A 26,964-nucleotide genomic window follows, 5' to 3' on the forward strand; every position below is an offset into this window, starting at 1 on the left:
TCTTCAGGTTTTCGCCGATGCCCCCAGTGCCGGATGACTATGTCCATCTCGGACCTGCATGAAGTGTGCATGCTCTGCCTGGGGGCATCACACGACATTCGGGGGTGCTGCAAGTGCAACCAAATGACCCCAAAAGAATGTCAAGCTTGCCTTAATAAGATGGAGAAGCTCTTCGGGGCAACCAATTCTGAGCCATCGACATCAGCATCGGTGGCAATGACACTGAAGGACCAAGGAGCCACACTGATGGACACCAGGCCCTCAACATTGGTGGGGTCCTCCATTCCGTCAGTGCTGCCCGTGGATAGGGATGCCAGGGACCGACTGCTGTCGGTCTCCTCCAGGTCGAGGGCATCGGGTTCTTCATCATCGACCTAGGCACTGGGGAAAGATCGGGCCAAGCACCGAGGGAAGCCAAGGAAGCATTGGTACTAGTCACCTTCAATGCATGGTGCCAGGCTCGGGTTGGTGCCAGTGCTTGCCCTGATGCCCCCGAAGCTACCCCGTGGCAAGGCGTGCCAATCCTCCATCGATGCTGGTGGCATGCGACGGTATCCACCTGTCCAGGTGTCAATCGCCGATCCACCTCGAGGCTCAGAGGAATATCTGGCTAACCTTCCTACCTCCCAGTCTGTTTTGGGCATCGGCAATCTTCAAGGAGGAGTTAGAGCACCGTATCCAGTTGGCAGTCGATCGGGCAGTCCAGGGCATTGAGCTGGTGGCACCGATGGTATCAGTCCCTTGACTGTCCCTGCTGGAACCGCTGCTGGAGCGCCTCAATGTGGTTATTGGCGTCTTGCTGACCCAGCTGGCGTTGGTTCCCTGGCAGCCATTGGTGCCAGGTGGGGCACTGATGCTTCTCCTGATCGATGCAGTGGTCGTTGCTGGTTCCTCTGAGGAAGATGCCCCGTCGATGCTGGCAGTGCTAGCATGGCCTGCAGCCCCCTGTTCAGCTTTGCTGGTGCCCACACCAGTGCCACTGGTGCCCATGCCCCTGGACGAAGGCCGAGCAGCTAGGGCCCCATCTCTTGTGGACTACAGCAAGGATGAGGCACCTTATGAGCCCTGGGGGAATGACACTGTATAGTCCTCCTCAAAAGACTCAGAGGGTCTTCCGTCGGAACCCTCTGCTCCAGAAGAGCGAAGGAGGTCTCCCCTGAGGACCTGACATTCGCAGTTTTTGTGCGAGCGATGGCAGAGGTCATCCCATTTCAGTTAATGACTGAGGAGGATGCCCAGCACAAGATGCTGGAGATCCTCCAGTTTGTGGAGGCTCCTAAAGAGATCCTGGTGGTCCCGGTGCACAAAATCTTCAAGGAGTTGCTGTTGAGGATAGGGGAGCACCCCATCAGGGTTCCTCCTGTTAACAGGAAGGCAGACGGGGTTTACCTCATCCAACAGCCTACTGGATTTGAGAAGCGTGTTCTGCCTGTAACCTCCCATTTGCTGGGGAGAGGGAGGGGGTGTCACCTTTCTGGCCCTGGAGAGCACTGGATTCACTGAACCAGGGTGAGGGAAGAAGTTTCTGGGTTCTTAGGAATGGGGCAGTAGATGCCAGCAAGGCCACTGGGCAGAGGTTACCTTTAAAACTAAATCATACTCCTGACCAAGTTTGTTCTCGAAACAGAAAAAAGTTTACATAGGTATAATAACCAGTTCCAGCAATATAAAAAGTCCACAATAGAAAATAGTAGATAAGACTAAATACAAGAATACACAGTTCAATATTCCTCCAAAATTACCCTCCAAAAATCAGATCTTATACCCCTTAAGTCTGTCTCTTCCAGGAATAGTGCTTTGCTCCTTTTTCCCCAGGTTCTCTGCTGTTCCCAGATGAAATTAAAGAGTCTCTCCTGATCTTTCCTGCAGTACTCACAACTCAGTAAATGACCCATAAAAACCGTCCCACTTGCTTCTAGTGGACAGATGCTCAAGGTCTAATTTGTGAACTGTTCATGGACGTGTGCTCTTCCTCCCACAGACAACCCAAAGAACTGGAGAGGCAGGCCAGGACAGCCTCTTCTGGTCATTCTTCCCTTATTTCCAGATCCTTACTCTTGAAACTGTTTCTCCCAATCTGCACAACATACACTGGTCTTTCCACATCAAAAACACCTAACCAGCTGCCCTGTGGATAGCATCTTTCTACTCCCTAAATTGTCCCATCTCCTTTGGAGGTAAAACCTCCCTGTCAGTGCAGTTCAGTGTCTGAACCTCCTACTGCTAGAAGATTCTCAATATCGAGTCACGGTTATTCTACCACACCTCTAGTGCCAAGCAGGGCCTACATATATATCAGGTTTCCTCCTGTGCTTAACTGGCTAGTTAGCACAGGGAACCTCTCACCTCACCTGCTCCTCCCAAAGTAATATTTGGCCTCCGAGTCCCCTCCCAAAATCCCCCGTCATCTCCTCTCTGCTCAAAATTCACTGGGCCCATCACCTCTGGATCTCCCACCCCCTACGGAAACTCAACGATCTTCTGGGAGCTCCTCCCCTCTACCTCTTTGGTTTCCTTTCTGCCAGCATGGACCCAAATTCCAAAACACATACTCCTAAGGTGTAATAACATTTTTCAGTATTAAGAAAGCAGGAGGCTTGCCGAGTTTTGGGAGGTAAGACCCAGACGTATGGTGGGCACGGTGAATTTTGGGGGGTGAAAGTGAGGTTTTTGGAAGGGGGCTAGGCCTGGAGGCCCAATGCTATTTTAATAGGGTAAGGGGGAGAGGCTCCTCATGTTAAGCCTCATAGTAAGGCTATTTCAGTTTCGGTTTTTATTTTCCCTGGGGATTTATCATAGCAAACAAAAACAGGAGGAAAATCCGTAGAAAAATCAGTAGGAAAAAATGTCATTTTTTTCCACTGACTTTTCTCCAGTTTTCCTTTGTTATGATACACACTAATAAATTCCCAGGGGAAATAAAATCTGAAAACGCAGGTCCCCACTCATAGTACATCTAGTGTTTATACCTAATGAGGTCATTTGCATGTAAATAGCTCACAGTGTACATGAGTGTTGGTTAATGCCTGTAACAACCCATATTTAATGCAGGTATTAATGTTAATGGCCTTTAGTATACAGAACCCTTAATAATGCAGTAAGTAGGAGAGGTGCATACTAGCAGTCTTTGCCTGCCATCAGTTATTATATAGAGGTTTTTCTATAATGTTTCAAATGAGGCGTGCATGGATGCCTAACACGTGATGAAAGGAAACAAGTAGGCTATCCACGATGGTCTATACATAAAACTGCTTTGCCTATGTAGAATACGTGACAGGTTACATGACCATCTTTTAGGAGATGGGAATTGCAAACTGTAACTGCCAACTAAATCCCATATCATCCTAACACTGTTCTGTGGTCCTGGATTTTTAACTCCTATGGTAATGCATTTTTGCATGGTGGCCTTGCTAAATGCGATAGCAGCTAAGGCCAGAATGCATTGCGATATAGCCAATTATATACGTAACCTACAATATATAGCAGATTAAAAGTCTTAATTACCTCTGTTACAGTATGAGAGCAACGAAAAGATGTTGCCTTCTTGTATGCCAAAAAAGGACTATTCAAAGTCTTAATTTTTCTTTCTGTTAGACTGTTAAAACAGATGGTGACATTTTGGCACCAAAACATAGACACAAAAACAGATCTGTAATAACAGTCTAACGTCTTTGTACTGAGTTACCAGTCTGCATGCTGCTGCTCATGTGAGATATTCAATCAAAAAGAGCTGCAGAGAAAATCACAAGTGAAGCTGCCTGGCACGGTGGCTTACAGCAGCAGTCAAGCTGGCAGCTCTCAGTCTGAGCTGCTGCTCTGTGCATTGGACAAGAAGGAAGGGGGGAGTCTTCAGCTCAGGTGCTTTGAAGGCTGCGGCTCTCATGTCTTTTCTATTCTCTTTCTTTCTTTCTCTCTTGCTCTTTTTCCAGGCTGAATCTTTCCTTACTTTTCTTTCTTTTTTTTTTTTCTCCGTCTTTTCTGAATTGTTAGCACTTTTCGGAGACAGGGAATTCCACTCTCCCCCCACCCCTCTTATTCTCTGCAGTCTGTGCCTTCTTTATCTCCCATCCTTTCTATCTTCCAAAGGATGATGGGGCATGAAGGAAAACACCTGCCAAGTAAAGTGGCAATTTGTTCTGCCTTGCAACGCCTTTCTCCCCGAGGATAATGAGGAGGATAACGATGGAGCTGGTGATAAGCACAGGTTTTGTACTGACTCGGAAGTGGACAAAATGGCTTTCTGTGCAGCCACCCCATTCAGGATCCTTAAAGAGGAACCAATGTCTCCTTAGACTGTACTCAGTATGTCATGTAAAGAGGAGTCGTCACCATACATTCAAGCTATAATCATGTGCAGAGCAGAAGAGAGCAGCACCCTATAGTAACTGTATGGTCAAATTAATTTATTATTATTCATTAATAAAATGGGTAGGGAATAAGTGAGCTTTATCCTTGACTAGGAGCACCTCCTGGCAGTACATAAAAATTTCTCTGACTCCAAAGTTTTCTCTATCCTTTCTGTTTGTACATCCCAGAAATGAAAAAAAATATATATATATTATTGGTCAAAACAACTCAAAGAAGTCTTTGTAGGTTGTGGTACCGTTTTGTTTGGGTTCCTGGCAGTTTTATCTTGTTTATTTGGACTATGGCATCATAAGCTTTCATTCACGACTATCCAGGTTTCTTCCCCTTATTTTTATAACCCATCTTTTACAGCTTTCATAATGATGCTTGGCCAGGTGTCTACAAACCATGGTGTCTCCTTCTAGAGCCTAGACCACAGTAATTTTGCACCCTAAATCAGGCCAGTAGGTGTCGCTGTTGAACAATAGCTGAGGTGCCCTTTTCCACCCCCTCCCTATCCCAATTGGGGCTATGAACACCTCCACAGCATCCCCAGTCTTAGCTGGTCAGGGAAGTAGAAACTGGGCCCAAGAATCAAACTTATTCTGTAATAAGCATTTATTCCATTTTTTAAATGTGTTTAAGTTTAGTTTGTTTTTAAATTGTGTTATTACTGTTCTTGTTTTAGGTTGCCTATATTTATTGTGCTTATTATTGTTGGGGAGTATTTTTTATTGTAAATCACTTTGATTTGTTTTTGAAAGGGCAATATAAGAGAAATTAACAAATCAACCAACCTACCCAGGGCTCCTGCACTCCAGAACACAGCAAAACCCACTGATTCCTTTTAAAAAATGAACTAAAGAAACTGTAGTAAATAAGCTTTCAAGACAACAAACTCATGTTCTAAAATTTCTTTTGTTGAGCCTTTAAAAAGTAGCACAACCTACAAAGACTGCAGCTTTCTCCAGGACCAATATGGCTACCACATAGCTGTAGTATTATCAAGTAAATTAACCAGTTTCATCCTAGAACTTTCTGTAGTCAATTTGTAAAGTCAGTTGAAAGAGAGAAAAGTAAATAATCTGGGTTTTTTTTTCTATTTCCACACATTTGCTTTAGGTATTTTGTTTCCAACTTGTTGGCAGGTTTGGTATTTGTAAGGGGCTGACAGAGACCTCTGGGTCCCCTTTGGTTAAAAAAATCTACAGTCACCAGAACTGGAGAAAGAGGCTGCCCAGTAATCAGCTGGATTTGATTTCCAGATCAAGATCCTGCCCCTTTTGCTATAAGAACTCTGACAGCCCCCAGATTACTGAGCTCTATAACCAAGAGGTGGCAAGAGAGACGGCCATCTCGAGCACAAAGCGCTCCTTCATTAGCATTCTAATGAAGAAGCGTAGTTACCATCATATACTGAGTACGTTATTACAGCCGAGATATATAAGTAGATTCCATGCCTAGAAGTGATTCCCTGATGAAGAACTTCCATTCGAAACATTGCAGTGTCGGGATCGTTACACTTACTGCATGAAGGTTTTTACAGATAGCCTTGGCGTCATAACAGTGAGCATATTTGGTATAACAATTTCATTATATTCCATCACTCACACCTACAACAGTGGACGTATACTGGACTGATAAGATAGCTTAATGGAATAATATATTAAGCATCTTCTCATCTGGGGTTACCAATGATTATATATTCATTCTGACATCCACATTGTTGGAGTTGGAGCTTGAGTTTAAGTAGCCACATAGGCATCCGATTTAGCCTATTATTGGCACTTTATGAGGTTTCCCCAGTTTGATAACATACAATCCTTCTAAATTTGAGCTAGACTTTTTCATGGTTCTTTTGTTAAGAATATTAGGAGTGTGCATTCGTTTTCGACATATTGGCAATCCGCAACGTATATGTCCCTATTCGTTGTATTCGTGGGGAAGCGAAACGTATCGTGACTCCCCATGAATATAATGTATCATCCGTATGGCAGCGCGTGCTTTTCTTTGCCGCCATTTGCAATCAGAGGACGCCATTTGGGTGTATCCAGAGCCAAAAACCAGCCCTTTCCTGTGAGACATCAGTGACCTCACAGCCCTGTCAGAGTAGGTCGGACAGGTTGGCACGGATACCGGAATGCAGCATATCAGCGATAACATTTTTTGTGAAATGCACTGAATGCAGCCAATCGCGCTGTCATTCAGTGCTTGGTGACGATTTTCCTGATGACCTAGCACTAAATATACTTAAGCACATGGCGTGCCACACTTTCTTTGCAGGGGTGGTCTGGGGAGGTGGTCTCTGCGGAAGGTGGCTGCATTCAGAGCTAGTCCGAGTTCAGAAATCTATATTGAATTGCTAGCTAGACTAGTTACTTAAGAGAAAAATATATTTCTTTATTTTGCTGCAGCCCTGTTTGTTTTTTAAGCAGTTTATTTAGGTGATCTGAGACAGTCTCTCTGTGCCAGGGAGGGAAGCTGCTAGCAGTGCCATTTTGTTTAATTCACCCTCTGGGCTAGGCTGCAAGCAAGCACCATTTGGGTGTTGTGGCTGGGAGAGATATATTCAATTTTTGGCTAGTTTGCTAGAATTTTCATTGGAAAATATATTTCATCGATTTTCCTGCTGTGCCAACAATTCCAGCTTTTTTAAACTAAGTTTGTTTAATTCAACTAACTCAGTCTCTCTGTGCACTGGGCTTCAGTGAGCTGGCAGTTTAGCAGACTGAATTTTATTTTTGGGACAGTCTGTGCAGTGAAATCCCCAGTCTGCCTCTTTTGTGCTTATAAGCAAGCTGTGTATGTGTGCACCACACACACATTACATTAGTGCATAGCAAGGCACTGTGACAGTGGGCAGCCAGTAGGCACTAGGCAGTGACATTAAATCCATAATGTCAGGGAAAGCTAGATGTGGTTGAGTGACTGGGATTGGCAGAGGAGACACTTCGAAAGGTACTAGTGCCAGTCCCCCATTAAAGTTAAAAAGGGACCTGTTGCAATCTAAACTCTTTGGAGGGGCATGCAGTTCCATCCAGAAAAAAATGAAATCTGACCATGATGCATCGCCATCGCCACCACCTGTTTCTGACCCTGTAGTTTTGGAGGTGAGGGAAGGGGAGGCTGAGTCATGCCAGACAAAATGTCGACACCAAAAGCAGCAGGGCGACAGAAGTCTTGACTAAGACTTAGCGTTGACAATGTAGTGCAGTCACTGTTTGCTTCTGATTCAGATGAAGTATCATCTTGTGTGGGATTCTCATCAGAAACGGAAGAAGTAATAGCTGACGAAGCTTTAGGAGGATCAATTAGTCCTATCTTAGCCTCCACTTCAGTGCAGCAGGGGAGAGATGAAACTGATGAGGAGGAGGAAGAGCAGTCAGCGCAGGCACAGAGGGTGACTGAGGCCCCTGGCATTGCTTCTCAGGGTGCACCCACTACTTCAGCTCCAGTGCCAGCATCTACCCCCAAAGCTTTAGAGAAGGGAGGATCACGAAAGACATCTGCGATCTAGAGCCACTTTAAAGTGACGGATGACCCGCGGTTTCCTCGGTGTAATTACTGTGGCAGGGCTATTAGCAGAGGCAAGCAAATGGGACATCTATCTAATTTTGGCATGACGCATCATATGAAGAGGCAACACCCAACAAGAGTACTGCCATCTGGGGATGGTGGCAGTACCATTCAGGGGACCCCTTTCAAGCAGCGTAAAGTGGTTCAAAAGCAGCAGTCAGCCCACGCCCTAATCCCCTTCTAGCAGTCAGGTGGCAGGCCAGCAATCCCCTGACATGTGGCAGAAGCGACAACCCACCATGGAGGAAATGGGGTGGAGTGCGGTAAAGCTATCCCGAGGTAGGAGGCAGGCAGCCTCAAATGTTGTAACCAGGAGCATTGGGGAAATGATTGCCCTTGATGACCAGCCCTTGTAGTTAGTGGATAATGTGGGTTTCAAGCGTTTTCTGAAGGTCGTACTTCCAAATTACAAAGTCCCCTCCAGAACCACATTTAGCAGAAAGGTCATCCCCAGCCTGTACAAGCAGTGTCGCAGTCGCATGCAAGCGCTGTTAGCTAAGGCAGAGGGGAGAGTGCATTTCACCTGCGATATCTGGACCACCATGAATGCTGCACAGTCTTACCTCTCCCTGACAGCACACAGGTGGGATCTGGCTGAGGCAGGTGCAGGCAGCAGCTCTATTACTGAACAAGTATCAGGGTGGAGGTTGGCTTTACTGCACACCCACCTGACGGACCAGGCCCATACCACAGCCAATATTCTAGCATGCATCAGAAAGATGCTGGAGGGCTGCCAACTACACCAGCAAGACAAGAATCCTCAGGCAGGGTTCTTTGTCACAGACAATGATGCAAACATGGTTAAGGCAATAAACGACGGGTGCTTTAAGAACATCCAATGTTTTGCACACACTCTGCACCTGGTAGTGAAGTCAGCTCTGGGGTTGGATTCCAATGACAAAGAGAATGAATACCTGCATAGGTTAATACAGAAGTGCGGAACATAGCAGCGCACTTCCACAGAAGTGTGAAGGCGGGGCAGGTTCTCCAACAAAAGTAGACTGATTTGGAGATGCCTCATAAGCGTCTCATTCAAGACATTGCCACCTGGTGGAATTCCACATTTATGATGCTTGAGAGGTTAGTGGAACTGCAAACACCTCTTCATGAACTTTCTGGTACAATGGACATAGGTGTGCAGAATCCCCTAGGCCATCATGATTGGTTAGTCATAAGTCAGCTGGTAAAAATCCTGCAGCCCTTCAAGGATGTCACGGAGGAGCTGAGTTCCAGAAGTGCCATCTTGGCTGACATCATCCCTATAGTTAATTTCCTGGATGAACATTTGGAGGCCTTTAAACTGGAAGAGGGAATGACAGTTGAGGTGCTGCATTGTCTGGATGTTTTGCAGCAGCAGGTGGAAGAGAGATTAAGGCCTTTAACAGAAGAGAACACATACATGCTCGCCACAGTCTGTGATCCCCGTGTGAAAGGGAAACTCACCCTACAGTACGATTGTCTCTTATTAATGAAGGACCTGCTGTTAGCAAAAGTCCGTGAACAGGAGCACCATAGGCAGAGACAGATTAGGTGTGAAGCAGAGGTGGAAACAGCAGGCACTTCAGAGAGTTGTCCTAGCCCAAGCAGGAGCAGCACTCTGTCAGTGACAGATAGTACCTCCTCCTCTTCCACCACTTCAGAACGCCAAAGGTATGTTGCCCATAAAGATTCATCTGTTGTGCGACGGGCGAGAGAGAAAGCAGCTGGCATGAGTGACTCTCAGCCCACCCAAGCAAAGGAGACCCTAGCACAGCTGTCAGTGACACGGTATCTCTCAGAGCCGACAGAGAACATGCAGACAGATCCACTGGCATATTGGGCACACAAGTCCATTGTCTGGCCACACCTAGCCAAAGTGGCTCAGTGATATCTGACATATCCACCAACCAGTGTGCCCAGTGAACATGTCTTTTTAATGACAGGGGATATCATGAGCCCTCACCACTCAAGGCTGGCACCAGAGTTGATGGAAATGCTAGTGTTTTTGAAAGTAAACCTGCCTTTGCTTGGGTTTCCAAATTTTCCCTGTGAATGGCAAGATGAATAAAAGCAATTGAAAGCCTTGCAGCAGCTTAAACTGCCTTCTATGTTCTAGATAATATAAGTACTGCAGCACATGTACCTGACCTGAAACGCTGTGCCTGTCTGTCCAGTGTCCAGGCCGTATGTCCCTACAATGACCTGCCCTCAAATGCTGTGCCTAACCATCCACTGTCCAGGCCATATGTCCCTACAAGGGCCTGACATCAAATGCTGTGCCTGTCCGTCCACTGTCGCCGTATGTCCCTACAAGGGCCTGACCTCTAACGCTGTGCCTGTCCGTCCACATTTGGAATGTAAGAACATAAAAAGCTGACTTAAGATGTTTGGACCTTGCATATTTCATATACTCAATATTTTTCATGACCTTGCCAACAGTAATGTTTCAAGTGCTATTGAAAACTGGTGGTAGTTGCACTCTAGTTCATCCTCTGTGTTCCCATTGTTTACAGAGGCACTGTGTAAACCACAAAGTCATCATAGGTTGATATTGTAGATTTTGTCTTGAGTAGCAGTTTTCTTATTTCTGAGAGATCTTCATGTTCCTTTGTCATCAACTGAAGTGCACAAGTATAGTTAATAGCTTCTGGGTATTCAAAAATAATCTCCAGCTCAGTTCTTGCTTCACAAATGGCAGTCTCTATTGCTCTAAAAGCGTCCTCTGTTGAATTATCTTTCAGAAATGAAAAATATGCCATTTTCTTCTGGCAGTGAACCAGTTCAAGAAGAAGTGGCAGGTCAAACCACAACATACCTGCACAAAGGAAATCCTCTATTGCTGTGCCTGTCTGTCCAGGCCTTATGTCCCTAGGTAGGATTGACTCTGTCCTGTATTGCTGTGCCTGTTCGTCCAGGCCTTATGTCCATACGTGGGCTTGACCTCTGTCCTCGAGTGCTGTGCCTGTCCATCCAGGCCTTATGTCCCTACAAGGGTTTGACCTCGATTGCTGTGCCTGTTTGTCCAGGCCTTATGTCCCTACAAGGGTTGGACCTCAATTGCTTTGCCTGTTCATCCAAGCCTTATGTCCCTACGTGGGCTTGACATCTGTCCTCGATTGCTATGCTGTTCATCCAGGCTTTATGTCACTAGGTGGGCTTGACCTCTGTCCTCTATTGCTGTGCCTGTCCATCCAGGCCTTATGTCCCTACAAGGGTTGGACCTCGATTGCTGTGCCTGTTTGTCCAGGCCTTATGTACCTGCAAGGGTTGGACCTAGATTGCTTTGCCTGTTCGTCCAGGCCTTATGTCCCTACATGGGCTTGACCTCTGTCCTCGATTGCTGTGCCTGTTCATCCAGGCCTTGTGTCACTAGGTGGACTTGACCTCTGTCCTTTATTGCTGTGCCTGTCTGTCCAGACCTTATGTCCCTACAAGGGTTGAACCTCGATTGCTGTGCCTGTTTGTCCAGACCTTATGTCCCTACAAGGGTTGGACCTCGTTTGCTTTGCCTGTTCGTCCAGGCCTCATGTCCCTATGTGGGCTTGACCTCTGTCCTCTATTGCTATGCCTGTCCATCCAGGCCTTATGTCCCTAGGTGGACTTGACCTCTATCCTTTATTGCTGTGCCTGTCTGTCCAGGCCTTATGTCCCTACAAGGGTTGAACCTCGATTGCTGTGCCTTTTTGTCCAGGCCTTATGTCCCTACAAGGGTGGGACCTCGATTGTTTTGCCTGTTCGTCCAGGTCTTTTGTCCCTATGTGGGCTTGACCTCTGTCCTCTATTGCTATGCCTGTCCATCCAGGCCTTATGTCCCTAGGTGGGATTGACTCTGTCCTGTATCGCTGTGCCTGTTCTTCCAGGCCTTATGTCCATCCGTGGGCTTGATGTCTGTCCTCTATTGCTGTGCCTGTCCATCCAGGCCTTATGTCCCTACGTGGGATTGATTCTGTCCTGTATTGCTGTGCCTGTTCATCCAGGCCTTATGTCACTAGGTGGGCTTGATCTCTGTCCTCTATTTCTGTGCCTGTCCGTCCAGGCTTTATGTACCTACAAGGGTTTGACCTCGATTGCTGTGCCTGTTTGTCCAGGCCTTATGTCCCTACAAGGGTTGGATCTCGATTGCTGTGCCTGTTCGTCCAGGCCTTATGTCCCTAGGTGGGATTGACCTCTGTCCTCGACTGCTGTGCCTGTTCATCCAGGCCTTATGTCCCTATGTGGGCTTGACCTCTGTCCTCGACTGCTGTGCCTGTTCGTCCAGGCCTTATGTCCCTACAAGGGTTGGACCTCGATTGCTATGCCTGTTTGTCCAGGCCTTATGTCCCTAGGTGAGATTGAACTCTGTCCTCGACTGCTGTGCCTGTTTGTCCAGGCCTTACGTCCCTACACGTGTTTGACCTCTGTCCTCGAATGCTGTGCCTGTTCATCCAGGCCTTATGTCCAGTCCTAATGGCTGAACCCTCGTTGCAAAGGGAAACCTCAGTCTCTGGCAATTAAAACTAGTAATCCTTCACAGCATGGATCCTTAAATAAAACAAACAGTTTTCTTTAGTTTCAGGGCAGAGAAGAGAACTTCCTCCGTCTTGCTTATGAAGTCATGATCTGTTTGCAAATGCTTAAATCCTAACAATTTGTACCATTATACACTCTAGTGGCCAATCCATTCCAGGGAGCCCTTTCCTGCTCAAAGAAAGGGAACTCTCCCCGGTGTTGCGGCCTACCTCTTAGTACCTGTTGACCCATGTTCAGAACGAGAAAAGATCTCTAAGGTACTTAGACTGTGGCAAACACAGTGAGACCATGCTCACAGTAAGTACCTGCTCCACTGTCCCCATGTTTTGAAGGCTCATGCTCCACTCTAGGGGCCATCCCATTCTGCGGAGCCCTTTCCTGCTCAAAAAAAGGGAACTCTCCCCGGTGTAGCAGCCTATCTCTTAGTACCTGATGACCCATGTTGAACCGCTGTTCACATGGCACCCTGCTCCAGGTCGCCATGCTTTGAAGGCTCGTGCTCCACTCTAGGGGCCAACCCATTCCCGGGAGCCCTTCCTGGCTCAAAGGAAAGGGAACTCTCCCCGGGTGTAGCCAGCCTGTATCTACCCTCTGACCCATGTTATACCGCTGTTCACATGTACCCTCCTCCGCCTCGGCCTTGAAAATTCTCATTTGTATATCTGCTACGTCCACCAGATTTTAAAGACCAGCGAGAGCTCACTAGACGCCAACGGAAATACCCCACTCTGGGGCAAACCCATTCTAGGGAGCCCTTTCCTGCGCAAAAGAAAGGGAACTCTCCCCGGGTGTAGCAAGCCTGTATCTACCCTCTGACCTATGTTGAACCACTGTTTACATGGTAACTTCCTCCGCCTCGGCCTTGAAAATTCTCATTTGTGTATCTCCACCAGATTTTAAAAGACCAGCGAGAGCTCACTAGATGCCAATGGAAACACCCCCACTCTAGGGACAAACCCATTCTAGGGATCCCTTTCCTGCGCAAAGGAAAGGAAACTCTTCCCGGGGCTCTTGTTTGAATATTTGCTACTACCACCAAAATCTGCACCCGCAGATGCTCCACCCCACCCAGGCATAGTTCATCATGTTTCAGGTCCTAGCACTCATGTTAGACTCCCTGGTCCCTGTTTCAAGACGGGTCGGGTGCAGAGTACGCCCAGTTGACAGTCCCGCCACATGCTGAGCCTCGTCTTGTTTTGCCTCCTTGTCTTTCCCTTATCAACACCACAACAACCTGACTACCTCAACTCTGCCAGCCTGTCTTGCCCCTATCAACTTTCTGCCACTCTGCCTTGCTGCCATACACCAGATGACTCACTCAACTCTTTGTGGTGTTCTTGCCACTATCATGGTTCCTCAGTGTGTTGGTGCTAGTCTTTCTGCTTGCTATGTTCCCCCTTCATTGTGCTATAGGATGTTGATGCCACTTGTCTTGCCGCTTTGCCTGTCGTGCTGTCTTTGAGGGTTCATGCATCTGTTATCGGTGCTCTCTTTTGAAGCTGTGGTGTGTTTTTGACACTCTCGCTGCTGCTTTGTGCCTCTGTTAAAGCACTCTTGCCACTTCTGGTACCCCTTTGCTCCTTTACAGTGCCTTAGGCTATTAATGCCACTTTGGTGCCACTTTGCCACAGTCTAAGTACCTTGGAGCTCTTTTGTTGTTCTGATGATTGCTCCCCAGAAGTTTCATCAAAATTGATAAGAAAACCCCAATTCTGCAGCCAAATATTGGCTGCAAATACTTCCCCCATTGACTTTAATGGGAACTGTATCAACGTATCAGGGGCGCCATTGGACGAATACAACGAATTTGCCTGCCGATGAATACGAATACCGAATCGGATGAATCCGTACCCTCTGCACATCCCTTCCGAATATACCCAGCTATCTAAAAGTTAGCCTGGTAAGTTTATCCATCTAATTTTAGGGCTGTTCCGAGGCAATCTCACAGTTAGCCAGCAAACTTACCCTTAGAGTCACCAAGCCACTATGTTTAATTGCAGAAGGGTCCCATTATCGCAGGCGGTTGTCACCGCAATAGTGGGGCCCCTTCCCCCGGAAGAGCATTGCGGCTGAGTGGCGTCTTCTTATGTGTCGCAGCCAAACACTGTGGCACAAAAGAATGCGGTAAGCTGCCCTTTAATGCGATGGCAGCCCCAACTTCACAGAACTGCCATCAGCTTAAAGAGCTGCTAGCTCGAAAAATCAAGGTCGCGCCAAATGTGGAGCTTGAGTGGAGATCTGTGCTGACTCCCATCTCAAACTTGTTCCACCGGTCAAAATGGTCCCAACTCCCAAAATGTAAAATATAAAACACTTTAGATGCACAGTGCGATGGTTCCCCTCCCCCCTCCCACATGGCCATCCAGAAACCCTCCCAAGTCCATCAAGAAGCCCCCACACTCCATGAAATTAGCTTGAGGATCCAGCCCCATCTTCCCAAACCCCAGGACACCCCCTCCCGCACCCCCTATCAACACCAAAGCCCCTCCATATCAAGACCCCCTCTCCCCCCCCCTTAGTGTCACCGAAGCCCCCAATTTCAAGATCCCCTCCCCGTACCCCCCAGTAACACTGAAGCCCCCTGATGTCAAGACCCTTCCCCTCACCCCCTACTGATACCAAAGCTCCCAATGTCAAGACCCCACCCCAACCCCCCCCAGTGACACTGAAACCCCTGTGTTAAAAAAAAAATTGGTCTTGTTTCCACCCACCCTCACCCTCAAGGAAAAAACGAAATTGTAGTGTCCTGACCATCCCCCTGAACCCCCTTCTCACATCCCCCTCCCCCAATAATTTAAATCAGATCCCGCATTGCAGCTGGGCGCACCCAGCCCTGGCGGCACCATTTTCTAAGATGGTGCCGACCTGACCTTGTCTCAGCCATGTGACTGGGGTAAGGTCTGGGGATTGGACGCAAGATCTGATTTAAGTTACTGGAGGGTGTGGAAGAGGGAGGGTGGGAGCCAGGAATCTACAATGTTTTTTTCCTTTCAGGTGGAAGGGTGGGAAGAGAAGGGGACAGGCTCAAGACCAACTTTTTAATTTTCTTGTTTAACAGGGGCTTCACTATCATGGGGGCTTTAGTGTCATTGGCAGATGGAAGTTTTGATGTTTGTCTTAGGGGTGGGAGACCAGAGCCTAAAGTTAATTTAATGAACTGGAATGGTTCTTCTCAGACTTGGGAGGGGGGCTTCTGGGTGGACATGGGGGGAAGAGGATGAAGATGCTGTTGCTGTTTAAAGAGTTTTCTTTTTCACATTTTTGGGACAAGGCAGCCCCAGAGTGAGACAAGGGTCAAAACTGACTGACTGACTGACTGACTGATACACACACACCACCTTTTCAGATGGCTGTGATAAAATAGTAAAATCAAATTGACTATACATGAATCTCTTTGCATATATTTGCATTATTTATGCATGCAGATCGCATGCAAAGAAGGTCATTGTAGTAGGGCAGGGTATCTGAATGGGGAGATGCAAAATATGCATCCATCACATGATATATATGTGATATAATGTGCATCATAGCCCTAATGGCTTGAGGAATCACCCATTTAGCTGGATAATGCTGAATATCTGCATTATCCAGCTAAGGCCTAGATTTATCAAAAAGCAGTAAATATCACGTGCAATATAAAAAAGAGTGTGTTTTATGGTAATAGCCTATTTATCACACAGTGTGTTATTTTAGTGCTTTCCATAGGTATTACCACAAAAAAAAGAGAGAGAGACAGAGACTCCTTCCCCATATCTCCTCTTTTTAAAAATTTGCATTGTTGCATGCAAAAACACCTTAATACATGTGAAAATTCCATAATGCGAGTTGATAAATGACCCTGTAAGTTAGCTGAATAACTGCTTTACCCTGGACCACCCCTGACTTATCCAGCTAAGGTTTTATCTAACAGACAGATAAGTCATGGACAGTGAAACCAGCAGGGTTTTCAACCTGTAGTTTGTCAAGCTAAGTTCAGAACTTATTGGGCAAACCCTTTAAATATGGACCTCTTGGTTTCTCATGTCACACATGCATTATGATAGATCCAAGAAACCAAGGAGAGTGCAGCAGGGGAGAAACAAAAAGGCGAAACTTCTTCAGCAGCTTCTCCCCCAGCTCTAGCCCCAACCCAAGCCCTACCTTGTCCCACACTAGAGCCTCTGGCTGGGAGGATGGGCTCTTGTTAGGTCTAGAGTTGGGAGGACACTGGGGTCTATGTGGAGGCTGCCCCTTCAGAAATGGAGAGACAGTATTTGGAGATCATTTTCTTCTAGAGTAATTGTTCTCAGTTCTCTTTATAATGAACATGTTATCTTTTCAGCTGTGTGAATGCTGTGCCTAAAAAGAATGATCTTCTGTGAATTGCACTATTTATTAACTCGGGTGTCAGAGGGGGCAGACACACCCTGCTGATGCATTCATATGAGACTCACAATTGCCCAGCACAAGAGAAAGCAGCCAAAAATGTCTGAAGTGTAAAGGTCCAGAGGCCCCAGATTTCATGCACTAAGCAAATTTAATAACAGGAGCTACAGGCTGCATCCCAGAACAATATTGTTTCAGTCCCCTGTAGGAATTTAGCTAACTCAAACAATGGTATATGTTCTGGAATGCTGTCGTTTCTTAAGTAAAACTCATTTATTTGTGCCTGGACTCTTACTCTGGACACATATTTCTGGTGCTGTGAGGTTCAACGGTTTCTGGAACACCTGATAAAATTTAGGGGCCTATTTACTAAAGTGCATTAGTGCACATGAATGGTGTTTCCTTTATCACAAAAAAAAGAAATCAGTCTAACACAGAAGAAATATTATCAGCCCTAGATGTGTCAATAGGCACTCATTATGTCTACCAAGGGCAACAAACATTTAGGGGCAGCAGGCTGGCTAAGATTTGCTCCCTTCCAACCCTGCTGAACTCATTCAGCAGAGAGCCTGCTGCCCTGTAACAGACCCCCTTACAGGAGATGGGGGACGAAAGCACCAATACTGCCTAGGGGGTGGCAAATTCCTAAAACCGTCCCTGAATGTTATAAGCTGCATTGCATTCAAATGAATGCAAAATGTTGTGTCTGTGGACCCTTGGACCGAGTTAGGATTGGCTGTACCTGCAGGGAAGAGCCCTGCAGTTTCTAACCATTGGCAGGCGGACCCAGGCGAAGCAGAGACCCATCAGGATCTTCACCTATACCAACTTTTATTCCCCTCGGGTGGAGCCTTTGGGTTCCAGGGCGACAGGACTTAGATGGGTTCTATGTTGATGGCAGAAGCGAAGATCCTTGGTTAACCTTGGATTGTAGGCAGGCGGCAATCAGGCATATGCCAGGTCCAGGCAATGGTCAGAAGCAGGCAGCGGTCAGAGCTGTCCGAGGCCCAGGCAATGGTTAAGAGGCAGGCAGCGGTCAGTGGTGTCCAGGATCCAAGCCGAGGTCAAAACCAAATATCCATCCGAGGGAGGAGACAAGGGACAGATTGGCAGGGCAGGAAGGCGAGGACAAGAACAGGCAGGAGCAAGGCTGAGACAATCTGACAAAGACAGAAGACAAGTTGGACGAGGACTGAAGACAAACTGGATGAAGAATGAAGACAGGAATGCTAGAAGCAATGTGCTTTACTCAGGAGTAGTGGGTCCTATGACTGAGGCAGTGAATGAACGCCAGCAAGGGCCTTTTATAGGCCTAAGTATGTGATGTCATCCAAGGGCACCACGGGGTTTTTCCCCACCGCGGGCCCTTTAAATCCTGTAAAGTCAGGCATGCGCACGCCTCCCTCCTGACCCCCCCAAGACTTACCAAAACTCCATGGCGGGGGATCCAGGAGCCATCTCCTGCACTCACACCCTCGGCTGCCGGTATTCAAAATGGCACCGATAGCCTTTGACCTACTATGTCACAGGGGCTACCATTGCCATTGGTCAGCCCCTGTCACATGGTAGGAGCAATGGATGGCCGGCTCCCGGACCCCCCGCTGGACCACCAGGGAGTTTTGGTAAGTCTGGGGGGGGGGTCAGGAGGGTGGGGGGTTGTAGTTAATTTAATTTTAGCCGGGAAACGAATAAGAATTAACGTATAAACGTATCGGGGGCCCCCCTTTCCGAATGCAACATATCTGCCCCTCGATGAATACGAATCCCGAATGCAACGTATGGCATCCCTCTGCACATCCCTAGCCACTGCTATTACTGGCATTAGCAGCATGGGATCTACTTAATGTTTGGGTACTTGCCAGGAACTTATAACCTGGATTGGCCACTGTTGGAAACAGGATGATGGGCTTATTGGACCCTTTGGTCTGACCCATATGGCAACTTCTTATGTTCTTTTGTTCCCTTCCAATTCATTGCAAAACCCTAACTGTGAGGCCTAGCACACCAAGAATAGGATAACTCCAAGCAAGCAAAACATTTCCTCCTCCTCTGACTGCAGACTCAAATGCCACACTGCTCTGTGCTGCAGCCTGCCCTTCAGCAAGCTGGAACCTCCCACTGCAGCAACCACGTAGGGGTGCTGTAGAAAGTGGTTTGCTCCAATCCTCCATTCTCTACCCAGGTCTGTGATTAAGGTTATCTAGCGGAGATCCCAAAGAGTCACCATATTCAGAACAAATTGGAGAATATTCATAGATTTCAATTTGAATCTAAGTGTGAATTTATAAATATTCATAGTCACAACTGGTGAAGAAGATCCAAGTCAAGTAACAGTGGAGATCCGGGTTTCACCCCAAATGGTCTGTCTAGTTCATTTCTTCATATTTTATCTTCTAAGGTTCAGATCAGATTTTGCTCTAATAAAAACTGGTTCATTCATAACTTTGAAAACCCAGGACTGGCTCACATCTCTAGAAGATTGGGCATCCAAATGGCAGATGAAATTTAATGTGGACAAGTACAAGGTGTTGCATATAGGGAAAAATAACCCTTGCTGTAGTTACACGATGTTAGGTTCCATATTAGGAGTTACCACCCAGGAAAAAGATCTAGGTATCATAGTGGATAATACTTTAAAATCATCGGCTCAGTGTGCTGCAGCAGTCAAAAAAGCAAACAATGTTAGGAATTATTAGGAAGGGAATGGTTAATAGAACGGAAAATGTCATAATGCCTCTATATTGCTCCATGGTGAGACTGCACCTTGAATACTGTGTACAATTCTGGTCGCTGCATCTCAAAAAGATATAGTTGCAATGGAGAAGGTAGAGAGAAGGGCAACCAAAATGATAAAGGGGATGGAACAGCTCCCGTTTGAGGAAAGGCTGAAGAGGTTAGGGCTGTTCAGCTTGGAGAAGAGACGGCTGAGGGGGGATATGATAGAGGTCTTTAAGATCATGAGAGGTCTTGATCGAGTAGATGTGACTCGGTTATTTACACTTTCGAATAATAGAAGGACTAGGGGGCATTCCATGAAGTTAGCAAGTAGCACATTTAAGACTAATCAGAGAAAATTCTTTTTCACTCAACGCACAATAAAGCTCTGGAATTTGTTGCCAGAGGATGTGGTTAGTGCAGTTAGTGTAGCTGGGTTCAAAAAAGATTTGGATAAGTTCTGGAGGAGAAGTCTATTAACTGCTATTAATCAAGTTTACTTAGGGAATAGCCACTGCTATTAATTGCATCAGTAGCATGGGATCTTCTTAGAGTTTGGGTAATTGCCAGGTTCTTGTGGCCTGGTTTGGCCTCTGTTGGAAACAGGATGCTGGGCTTGATGGACCCTTGGTCTGACCCAGCATGGCAATTTCTTATGTTCTTATACCTTACATTTAGCTGACAGCTCTCCATCTTCATTTTGTGGTGTCTATTAGCCCGTGTTAAGATTGGCTGATGTTTTTACATTTTTCTCCATATTGATCTGGGAAGATGGATAAGAAATCAAAATAAATAAATATACCCCCACCTCAGGCTTTTCCCAAGAGGAAGGGCACACACTCAATACCAGGGATAAGTCCTACTCCTCTCTCTGTATCTGCCTGCTTTGTGGAGGTTAGGGGGAGGATAACCTTCCAAGGCCCTGGGCTTTTGGTATATTCTGAACTTTCATATGCCAATAAAGCAGCTGGACACTATGATGGCATTCCAGCCTAAAATGTTTCAGAAGTAGTAGTTTAACATGGATAATATGGCACTTGGTACAACTCTATCATTGTTTCTCTTTAGCATAACTAAAAGCAGTAAATCTGTGGTCCCTTTTCTTGGATGAAATCTGAAGCCACCTTGGGACAAACTGGAAAGGGTCATCCTATCCCCTTAGGGATTCCCCTGAAATAGCTGGAATCCACTGCCTGATCTTGAATTCTTCTATTGTTTCCTCTCCTCTCCTCTTATACTTTTCAGACGCTCCTTAGCTGCTTGCTTTTAGGGAGCACCAGTGTGGTGGCTCACTTCCTCCTCCTCATTCTTCCTGGTTAAGGGACCAGCTGGGTATCCACTCCTTTAGCGACCAATTGCTGAACTGGCAACTGAATCTTTGGGACTAAGGGACACCTAATTTATGACTTGAAAAAACTCAGGTCTTTACATATCTCTTCTTTGTCTCTCTCTCAGGTAGATAGGTTGGGGGAGGGGGGGTAAAACATCCTCCCAACAAAATCACACAAAGGGAAGACACTTAAATGACTGAGAGCTGTAAATAAATTGGGCCTCTTCTGTGAAGGAAACTGAAAGAAAAAGCTCCTAGCCTTTCAACCACATAGACACTTTTATATAGAACCAGGAATAAACCATTGTATCAGCCTCCAGTGGGGATGCTGCAGCAAAAATGGTTTGTTTATTTATTTAGTTATTTATTTGCGATATTTATTTTCTGCTGATCCAAAAATCTCAGCAAATCATAGTTTTACCTACATAAAAATGCAACATCAGTAGACAAAACAGATTATATATTTTTAACAGAATATACAAACATTAAATTAAAACGAGTTATAAATTTAAAACAGCTTCAGATTACCCTCGATCTGGTAAAGCACACAAGAAAAGGTGAGTTTCCAACCACTTTCCTCTACTCTGCACTGTATGACCTTGTGTCTAGCCCACACTCCTTAATAACAATCCTAGTGGGACCCTACATAAATCTTCACTCATGGGCTGATGTACACATTTCCAATCCTGCATGGAGCGGCAGTTACTATCCCTAACAGAAACATAGAGGTAACCTGCATGGAGCGGCAGTTGCTATCCTTAACAGAAACACAGGGGTAACCTGCATGGAGCGGCAGTTACTATCCTTAACAGAAACACAGGGGTAACCTGCATGGAGCGGCAGTTACTATCCTTAACAGAAACATAGGGATAACCTGCATGGAGCGGCAGTTATTATCCTTAACAGAAAGATGGGGGTAACCTGCATGGAGCGGCAGTTATTATCCTTAACAGAAACATAGGGGTTACCTGCATGGAGCGGCAGTTATTATCCTTAACAGAAAGATGGGGGTAACCTGCATGGAGCGGCAGTTATTATCCTTAACAGAAACACAGGGGTAACCGGCTTGGAGCGGCAGTTACTATCCTTAACAGAAACATAGGAGTAATCTGCATGGAGCGGCAGTTACTGCCATGAAAAATTTGCCGGGCAGGTCAGATGGACCATTTGGTCTTCTGCCGTCATTACTATATTACTATGTAACTCACTAAAACAGGAAGAGAATCTCTCCATCACTCTCCTTTCTCTCCTTTCATACTCTTTACATCCCTAATTCTCCTTCCCTTTGTTTCTGACTGTACCCCTTATTATTTCTCTCTCTCTTTCTTTCTGTGCACCCCTTGTTGTCTTTCTGACTTTCCCTTCTCCTTCTCTCTGCACTCCGGCTCTTACATTGTCCATCTTGCCCTCTTTCAGGGGGAGAGAATCACATGGTAACTTAAACTAGGCCTTAATCCCTGCCTCTGCACGGGTTCTCTTGCTTCTGACACTTTGTTTCTCTTCCTTACAGACAGTTTCTTCGTGCCATAAAGCAGTTTTCTGAGACTCTGACCAAAATGTTCCTGAGCAGCACTGACTTCGAGCTGCAGGTAAGAGGGTACCGGGGCAAAGACTGAGAGTTTATGACAATAGGAGTTCACAGACACCCCATGGGAGTCAAGAATTCAGAATAGCAATGTGTAGTCCACATACAGAACATGCACACACACGGCATTTGCAAGAGCAGATTCCATGCACACACATCACACATTCAAAGAGATACTGTACATGTTCATTTACACTTACAGAAGCCAGCTTTCACAGCCATTTACCAGGTCAAATGGTTATCTAAAAATTGGCCAGCACCAGTTTTCACAGTATATGTCTTTCTCGGGGGGGTTAGAAAGAGGCATTTCCGGGGGCGTGCTTAGGATCTTCAAATGTACACATGCTATTTTGTCCCTGTTGGATCGCCCATACAGAGAGGAGGTGCAAAGGAAGCAGGTGCTATTAGCACATATACTTAGCAGCTGCTAGCTTTCAAAGGGAAACAATGTGAGAGTTTCCCTTTGAAAATGTGCTGTAATGTATGCAGGATAAAAACGCCTGCGTACATTGCAAACAGCGCGGGCTATTCGAAATTGCCCCTGAGTACATTTACACGGACATTAGATGCACATTGCACAGGATATGCACGTATGTTACATATTACATGAGACAGGTAAACATGGTTGTATAAGTGACGCACATATTACATTCACAATTCTACAAGCCTGCAATACTTGCAGACAGATGGTGCCGTCACACAGGTGCCTGTACATATAGGAGGGCGATTTGCAAATGGTTTCTGTGGGCGGTGCCAGGGGCAAGTTCACAGTGGCCTGGCAAAGTGCCCGCAGAGATTTCATTTTTAAATCCCCATATGTTCTTAACTCCACACACCTTGCACTTGCATAGTACATGGGGAAAAGAATCCCAGTGGTACTTGGTGCTTTGAGTTAGCTAGTACTGAACTGTGTTGAGCTACTGGGACTTCCATACTTTTCTGTATGCTTACCAACTTGCTTCCTGTTTCTGTGCAATTTGAGATGCTGGCTGCTTACAGCTACATTTTACCTTGTCAATAAAAGTAGTGCTGTTTTGCTGATCTTACAAAGAAGAAAACCTCCTGGCACGTTTTTCTTTCTTTAGGAGGCATTCTCTTACCTAAGGAAAGCTCGCCTCTCACATACTTGCCCACTGCCAGATTTGTAAACGTTTACTCAGCACCGGCATGCACCGTGGGGAGTACGAAAACCGACCTCATAATCCCCTTGTGGTGACAGCTTTCTCGCTTTCACTGTGTTTTATTATGGGGAGAATTCCAGTATTGGGAGGTTCCTAAGAAACAGTGTTACCTAAGAATAGGGGTGAAATTCTTCAAAGCACAAAACACGAGCAAGATCTGGGGGTAATCGTTATCTGATGATCTAAAGGTGGCCAAAAAGGTAGATAGGACGATGGCAAAAGCCAAAAAAAATGCTTGGGTACATAGAGAGAGGAGTGGTCAGGAGAAGAAAGGAGGTGATATTGACCCTGTATAGTTCCCTGGTGAGACCTCCTTTAGAGGATTGTGTACAATAAAGGAGACAGCACCTTCAAAAAGATATAAACAGGATGGAGTCTATCCAGAGGGTCAGTAGACTTCATTATAAAGTATATATGGGGACAGACCTAAAGATCTAAATATGTACACCCTTGAGAAAAGGCGAGATAGCGGAGATATAAAAAGCTCAGAGCTAGCAGTGCAGAGGAGGACTGTCCCTTTAATTGAAAGGGGACTCTAGGATGAGAGCTTATGGGCTGAGGTTGGAAGGGGGTAGGCTCAGGAGTAATCTGAGGAAAGATTTCTTTACAGAGAGGGTAGAGGATGCATGGAACAGTTTCTCAGTGGAGCTGTTGGACTCCACTGAGAGAAGGCATGGGACAAGCACGGGGGATCTCTGAGGGAGTGGTAGGGATCATAAATCTGAGCAATTGTGTGGATGGTCAGAGAAGATAGGCCGTATGGTCTATTTTGTGATCATGTTTCTCGGTTTATGAGATTATATACATTGTGATAACATGTGCATAGCTTTAGGCAGCTGAAAATCCACTTACCCATATACTGTATAACTAACATGGATTAAAAATATTTTTACATGCATAAAAGGAGACTAAGTCTTTGAAAATTTATCCCACAATCTTCAGGGAAACACCAGCTGGAGCAGAAAACCGTGCAGAAATCTGTGACCACTACGGCACAAAGTTATTGAGGGCAATTTTCAAAAGTTCCCTGGGTAACTAAGAAGTATTGCCCAGGGAAATGCCTAGGGTAGGAACTTATGCTCTCCTCAGAGCTTAAACGAAGGCTAGATTTAGCCTTGGAAAACAAGAGGGTGGTCCTGAGGGCGGGCGCAGCACGGAAAGTATGCGCTGGGATTTTCAAATCCCCATGCACAATTTCCCATGGTGGACTTCACCTGTAAACAAAGTGGGGCAGATTTTAAAAGCCCTAGGCACGCCGGGCCTATTTTCAAAAGGCCCGGCGGTGCGCATAAAGTCCTGGGATGCGTGCAAGTCCCGGGGTTTGAAAAAATGGGCGGTCCAAGGGTGGGGCATCGGCAGGGTGGGGCGGGGCCAGAGGCCTCCACTGCCGCTGGGCCGGCGTAACTTCTGAAATAAAGGTACGAGGGGGGTTTCGGGCTAGGGGGTGGGACAGGTAGGGGAAGGGAGGGGAAGGTGGGGGGGAGGGAACAGGGAAAGCCAGCTGGTCTCCTCGAGGGCTCGGCATGTGCAAGGTGCACTAGTGTGCACCCCCTTGCGCTCACTGACCCCTGATTTTATAACATGCGCGTGGCTGCATGAGCATGTTATAAAATTGGGCGTACATTTGTGCGCGCCAGGTAGCGTGCACAAATGTACCCCGTGCACGAATGTTTTAAAATCTGGCGCAGTAAGTGCAAAGTTTGTGGGTACTTTAGTGTTTTTGTACCCATAGATCTTGCAGATGTGTTATGTTTTGTTTTACAGAAGTTTGATTATTATGTTTTCAGCCACTCTGAGTTCCCTTTTGAAGGATTGTGATATATAAATGTAAGTTGCATTGTACAGGGTAGCCCATGGAAAAGTGGCCTGCCTCCAATGCACTGGTAGTTGAGGCGGGCTACTTTTCCAATGGCCACCCTGTAGTTATATATAATTATATTGAGCTTTCCTTTGTAAATATGTGTGGATATCCGACCGTGGGTGCCTTCAAACTACCTGCCCTGCTGAAAATCACCCCACATATCAATGCAGCATTACCAGAGTTCTGGCATTGTCTTTACTTCTCTGCTGTACTTTATAATTCTTTCTTTTTTACCACTTAGAGGCCAATTCAGTAAGGCTTTTTTTCCCCCTATTTTTTCTCATTTTGTGTCTATGGGAAAAGTCCTTGATGAATCAATTAACTTTCACCAACATGTGCATCAATTGGTTTGCCAATAATTTTCATGAATGTTAATCAGAGAGAGAGGGAGTCAATGTGAGAGAGGGACAGACAGAGAGAGAGAGAAAAAAGTTAAAGCGCCTTACTTGCAGTAAAGTTTTACTTTTTGTTTTATTGTTATTACTGTAGGGAAATACTTTTAATTGTTTTGTTTTGTTTGTAAATGCAGTTCACTAAAGCTAAGAAGCACAGAGCAGGCAATTGTAGCCAAGTATTTTAATTTATCTATTATGAACTATTTTTTTTTCATACTAAAAGGATACCAAAAGAACATTGTTAATTAACGCTATAACTGGAAATATTTTCTTTCAGAAACTCATTTCAAATTAGTGATAACAGTGGGACCAGGTTCAGCTGCATTTTAATATGAAGGTGTGGAAGCTATGCATTTACTTTAGACTGGGTAGTTTGCAATATCTATAACTGGATGGGGGCAGGGGTTATGGACAGGAGGTAGGGGGGGATGCAGTAATAGTGTTTATTAAACACTGTCACCCAGGGATGAAACTCTCAGAAAGGTTACTTTCGGTGGTGCTGCAAACAAAGGCCCTTTGTCTCTGTTTTTGCACAGCCAACATAAAAGTGAAGGATGATAATAAAGGCTGGGGTGTTACCTCATGGGATGGTGTCAGTTCTTGCTGCAGAGGGCTGGCAACACACCCCATGCATGGCAGTGTGCCACAACACACAACACCCCATCCTGCGTGGTTTCTTTGTCACCTCACACTGCATGTAGCAGCAGCAGCAGATGTGCTTGGCTTTGCTATGTGCTCCTCTTGCCACAATGGTATTTCTCGTGTTTACAGCACTTTATTATTATAGAAGATAGATATCTGTCCATGCATACCTTCACAGAGGAAACATGCAGTGTGCAGGCAGAGGGGATCTGATTTGCAGAGGAACATCTAACGCTGCTTTATATGCGACAGCACTCACCTAAAGGTCCGCTCAAACGTATGTCAAATGATGATGTCTTCACTTGCACAGGGTTATGATATGGGACTATTAGGGATTTTTACATCATCGCCTATATTGATATATATTCTAACATTTCCTTATTAGCATATATCTACAAATAGTCCACCATTGATCCCTTTCAGATTTCACCACCTTCTCATCAGAGCCACACTAGCTCCTCCCATTTGTTGTGTTTAAT

The 26,964-nt window shown here is 45.9% G+C and overlaps 1 protein-coding gene across 1 annotated transcript in view; it reads left to right on the forward strand.

Annotated features, from left to right (window-relative positions):
- The window catches only part of LOC115087992 (dedicator of cytokinesis protein 2-like), a 1,829,205-nt gene that overhangs the window by 1,491,987 nt on the left and 310,254 nt on the right, over positions 1-26,964 (forward strand). The window contains exon 30 of the mRNA XM_029595813.1: positions 22,332-22,410. Coding sequence (XP_029451673.1) covers positions 22,332-22,410 — 79 coding nt within the window. The remainder of the gene's footprint in view (positions 1-22,331; positions 22,411-26,964) is intronic.

Source organism: Rhinatrema bivittatum, chromosome 1, assembly GCF_901001135.1.
Source record: "Rhinatrema bivittatum chromosome 1, aRhiBiv1.1, whole genome shotgun sequence".
In the NCBI taxonomy this organism is placed as follows: Eukaryota; Metazoa; Chordata; class Amphibia; order Gymnophiona; family Rhinatrematidae; genus Rhinatrema; species Rhinatrema bivittatum.